Here is a 4,839-nt window from a genome sequence, read left to right on the forward strand (position 1 = left end):
GCTGCAGACACCCCCTTGGGTATACTCCCAACAGCCGCCAACAAGAGAAAGAGGTGGGTGCTATGGGGGAAGCCTGAGCCCACAAAGGGCCAGAGTCAGGTAGGAAAGATGCCGTCTTCTGTGGGCCATAGACCCTCACCCAACTACCTACATTCTCAAGTGTCTTTTCCTTAAAATACAAGACAATAGGGCGGCCACCCAAACTGTTAGATCAGGGACCACAGACCTCGGATGCCAGGGCTTCTGAGCACTGGTTTGGGCTAGATTCCTCCCAAGTGCCGCCGTTCTTGTCCCATATCATGTGGCCCCCCGTGTGACCCTCTTTCTCTGGCTATTCTCTGTCCCCTTTCCCGTTCCTCCTTCAGCTGCTCCAAGAGGCCAAACCCCTGAGAAAAGGAGACCCTGAGCCAGGTGGTGGCAGTGCACACCTTTAATCCTAGCACTTGGGAGGCAGAGGCAAGCGTATCTCTGTGAGTTCAAGGCCAGCCTGGTCTGCAGAGTGAGTTCCAGGACAACCAGGGCTCTACAAAGAAACCCTGCCTCAAAAAACCAAGAGAGAGAAGAGAAGGAGATGTTCCAATGCCACCTGGAGCCAAACCTGCTGTGGTCCACCGGGGAGGCCCTGACATCAAGTCCTTAAACTCTGAAGTTTCTTCAGCAGAAATTCGACTGGCTAAGAAGGAGAATCTGGGCTGGGGAATACTCCAGGCAAAGAACCCTGAGGAGGGTGTGACCCCTCTATGCGCCCAGGGGATGTTTCTCCCCTACAGTTCAGCTTCCTGGGAGTGAAGCTAGGTGAATATATTCTCCTCAGGATGGGAGGAAAAACCACTGAAGGAGGCCAGGCCGCTGCATGACAGACCTGGGCGTCCTTACCACAGACAGAGCTGAGTGCCAGGACCTCCACAGCCCAGCTTAATTACACAGCCGTGTGCTAAACTACATGTCTGGACCAGAAATCACTGCGTCCTCCAAGGAAGGTTGTCTGAGAAAATTACCTGTCCCATCCAACCTAGGTGGAAGGAAGGAAGCAGGCCAGGGCAACCAGACAAGGGGCTGGTCACATGCAGACTCCTGGTTAGACCCATCTGGTCTGCCCCACACCTGGGTCCTCCCCATGACTGTATTAACCCCATCTGGCCTGCCCCACATCTGGATCCTTCCCATGCCCCATCTTCCTATGGCTGGACTCTGTGCTACCACTGTAGATTATCCCTGGAACTAGAGTGATAGGAACATAACATAAGGTAAGGCCTAGAATAAAAGGTCCCAGACACTGTGGGTTAAAGTATCTTCCTTTATTTTATGTTGTGGGTTTTTTGGTTTTTTTTTTTTTTTTTTTTTTTTTTTTTTTTTGCCTGCATGTCTGTATGTGTACCATGTGCCCTGTGCCTTCAGAGACTGGAAGAGGATGCCAGATCCTCTGGAATTGGAGTTACAGACTGTTGTGAGCACCATGTGGGTGCTAGGAGTTGCCGGGGCTCTTAATCACTAAGCCAATCTCTCCAGCCACAGATTCTGTGGTTTCAACAGTAAAAGCCACAGCCTTTTAGAGACTAGAAGTCCCAGATCAGGTTATGTAAGGACTCTCTTCCCAGCCCGCCCATGGCTGCATCTTACCAGGCCTCTTCCTCTTTTAATAAGAACACTAACCCCACTGTAGGGTCTCACCCTTTGGCCTCATCTCAACTATCATGACTCTCAGAGGGGATTACACATGCATGTGGACATGCACTGAGTCTGGCCCTTGGGAGGCTTCCTCAGCTGCTGCCCTCATGATGAACCCCGGGGGATCCTGGGGGAAATCTCAGGATAACTCAGCATCTTCTCTCTGACTGCCTGCCTCTAATGGTTCATCGTCACAGGCTCGGGGTCCAGCACAGGCAGAAATGATGAGTTCCTCAGCTTGACCCAGGCTCCCAGGAACCCCATCCAGTCTCTCTCCTATATGGTCCAAGTCTCCATGGGCAGCGGCTGAAATAGCCACTTAGAGCAAGCTCGCTCTCTCCCTCCCTCCTTCTCTCTCTCTCTCTCTCTCTCTCTCTCTCTCTCTCTCTCTCTCTCTCTCTCCTCCCTCCCTCCTCCCCCCTTCTCTCTTCAGCAGTGGAATGCTGATTTTAAAGTCCTCCCACCCCAGGCTAGTGGGCGTTCTCAGGAGAAAATGCCAAGAGAAGGAGAGCCATTGCAGGCAATGGGAACTCTGGGCTGTCTTAGGAAGGGAAGAACAAAAGAAAAAAAAAATGAACCAGAAGAGAATGAACAACCCTAGGGTCTGGGTTTGGTACCCAGACACCCAGGTAGGAGGCCCCCTCAAAAGGAGTGGGAACCAGCCTCAGGGCGCAGGCAACAGGGATGTTGTGGTTCCGAGATGGATTTTGTTATTGCTGTTGTTTGGCCCCTGACCCCCAGACAGGGTTTCTCTGTGTAGCCCTGGCTCCCCTGAAACTCACTCTGTAGACCAGGCTGACCTCGAACTCACAGAGATCTGCCTGCCTCTGCCTCCTGAGTGCTGGGATTAAAGGCATGCGCCATCACCTGAGTTTTGTTGAAGCAGCAGAGGACCAGAACAATTCAGGTCAGAGCCCTACCCCTCTCCTCCAACACACACACACACACACACACACACACACACACACACACACACATACACACACACACACACAAACACACACACACACACACACACACACACACAGTTGCACCCCTAGCAGCATGAGGCAGAGAAAGTAGGTAGTCCCCTGGGCATCGCTGTGACTCTTCACACGAATGACTTGGAGTACTGACACCCATGTCCTCTTGTAAGTCCCATTCCCCCAAGGGTCTGCCTCTTCCCTGGTCTGGTGTTCCCTCAGGATTTCAGCGGTGACATCCCAAGTCTGCTTTAGACTTAAAAAGTATAAGAGCCAGTTAGACAGGTGGACACCCATGGGGATACATGCCACACCAGCAAACACACACACACACACACACACACACACACACACGGATTTGAACTTACAGGCAAGTGGACCATAATTCATTTTTCCTGAAAACCGAGCTGAACTCAGTATGAAAAATAGTTTCCTACTCCTTTTTGGGATCAAGGCCAGGTTATTGCTGTTCCCAGGGAACCAAGATGGGTCACAAAAGGCTCTTTTTTTCCTCCCTCCCTTTTGATTTATTGCTCTCTATAAAAAGAAAAAAGAAGTTCGCTTAATTTATGCTCACCCATGAAAAATGCTACTTCTGTCCCCTAAAGTAGCTGGGTAAAAGTTGTTTGGTATTTTTGGAGGAACCCTGATAAAGAATTGAAGGAAGCTTCTTGTTCTTAGCCGGGACTCCATAAATCACACCAGGAGGGCAAGCAGGCCCCGCACCCAACAGGACACCTTCAGGATACAACACCTAACCCTTCCTCGTTTCTTCAGAACCTTCGCCACAGGTCTGAAGAACGGAAGACCCCTTTGAGGCTGCAGTGTCCAGGGACGAGTGTTCAAAGGCTAACAAAGCTGTAGCCAGCCTGAAAGGGGAGCCTACTGTGATCTAGTCAAGAGAAACCAGCAAGAAGGCCAAGAGGACTCAGAAAGCCTCGGGAGTCTGGGGTCTAGCAGGTGGATCACCTAGGGCACAGAAGAAAGCTTTCTGGGGGGGTGTCAAAAGAGCAACTGAAATTCATCCAGGAGACCAAGAACATCAGAGTCGGAAAATTATACAGACTAATATCGTAAGAAAATTAGCTCTTGAGAAGGTGGCATGGTGGCTTGAAAGAACCAAAGCCTCCAGCTGTTGTCACAGGCCAAGTCATGGTCCCATAAGATGATCAGGGGGGCCTCAACACCCTGAGGTCACAGCCACAGGCTGCCCAATGCTGGCAAGAAAGTAGCTCATTTCTAAAGCTACGTTTCTTTTCGCAATAGCTAATTTCAAAAGCGTGTTTCTTTTCGCAATAACTTTGGTTGACAGTGCTTCTGTGTGTGAGGGCATGGGCAGGCAGGCCTGTAACGTGCAGGCCTGCTCATGGGAATGCCAGAGGTCAGCCTTAATTATCCACCGGCAAGAGCCATCCACCTTGTTTTTTTGAGACAGAGTCTCTCACTGGGAAGTTCACCGATTTGGCTAGACTGGGTGGCCAGTGAGCGGCAGGGAGCTGTCTGTCTCCAAGTCCCCAACAGTGCCATAGCGCTTCTGCAGCACTGTGCCTGTGGCCGTCTCGAAGACCTCGCGCACACCCTCCTTGGTCTTGGCCGAGCACTCGAGGTAGTCATAGGCTTGGATGCGCACCGCCATGGCGCGGCCGTCATCCGTGCGCACTGGCTCCTGCTTCATTCGGGCCAGCTCCGTGCGGACATGCTCATCGCTGCGCAGGTCTTTCTTGTTGGCCACCAGGATGATTGGCACATTGGGGCAGAAGTGCTTTGCCTCAGGCACCCACAGAAGTACTTCCAGCCCGTCCTGGCTGAGGCTAAGAACACAAGATTGCCTGTCCCTCCTGCTGAGGACATGAACCTCTCCAGGCATTGCAATTTTGTACAGAAGCCAGTGGACAGCTCTTCAAAGCTCACCTCCCCCAAGCTAATCTTGCAAAAATATCCTTGTTGCAGGTGGGGGTCCCCAGAAAGCAGACCGTGAGAGAGGATGGTATAATAGGAAGATTCCCAAAGAGGCTCTAAGACAACCACACCTGTGTAGAGGCATTCGGTGCAGATAGGATGCCCAAGGTCCAGAGCTGGAGAGAGAGATGCAGTGGGAGAGAGCTCTGAATCCAAATTTTAACTCTGGGGCTTGTAAACTACAAACTGTATCAGCTCAGGTGAGTATCAAGATTCTGGGATCTTCATTTATAAACGAATAACAATAATA

The 4,839-nt window shown here is 51.2% G+C and overlaps 1 protein-coding gene across 1 annotated transcript; it reads right to left on the reverse strand.

Annotated features, from left to right (window-relative positions):
- Positions 1 to 4,095: 4,095 nt before the first annotated feature.
- Positions 4,096 to 4,512, reverse strand: LOC107401736 (rho-related GTP-binding protein RhoB-like). Its single transcript, XM_015999948.2, has one exon. The coding sequence runs from the start codon at positions 4,495 to 4,497 to the stop codon at positions 4,096 to 4,098; it is 402 nt and encodes a 133-aa protein (XP_015855434.1). The 5' UTR covers positions 4,498 to 4,512.
- Between the last annotated feature and the right edge of the window lie 327 nt (positions 4,513 to 4,839).

Source organism: Peromyscus maniculatus, chromosome 22 (assembly GCF_049852395.1).
Source record: "Peromyscus maniculatus bairdii isolate BWxNUB_F1_BW_parent chromosome 22, HU_Pman_BW_mat_3.1, whole genome shotgun sequence".
NCBI classification, from domain to species: domain Eukaryota; kingdom Metazoa; phylum Chordata; class Mammalia; order Rodentia; family Cricetidae; genus Peromyscus; species Peromyscus maniculatus.

Excerpts from the sequence above, each read along its gene's own strand:
- LOC107401736 (XM_015999948.2), bottom strand. The coding sequence starts at position 4,497 with ATGCCTGGAGAGGTTCATGTCCTCAGCAGGAGGGACAGGCAATCTTGT.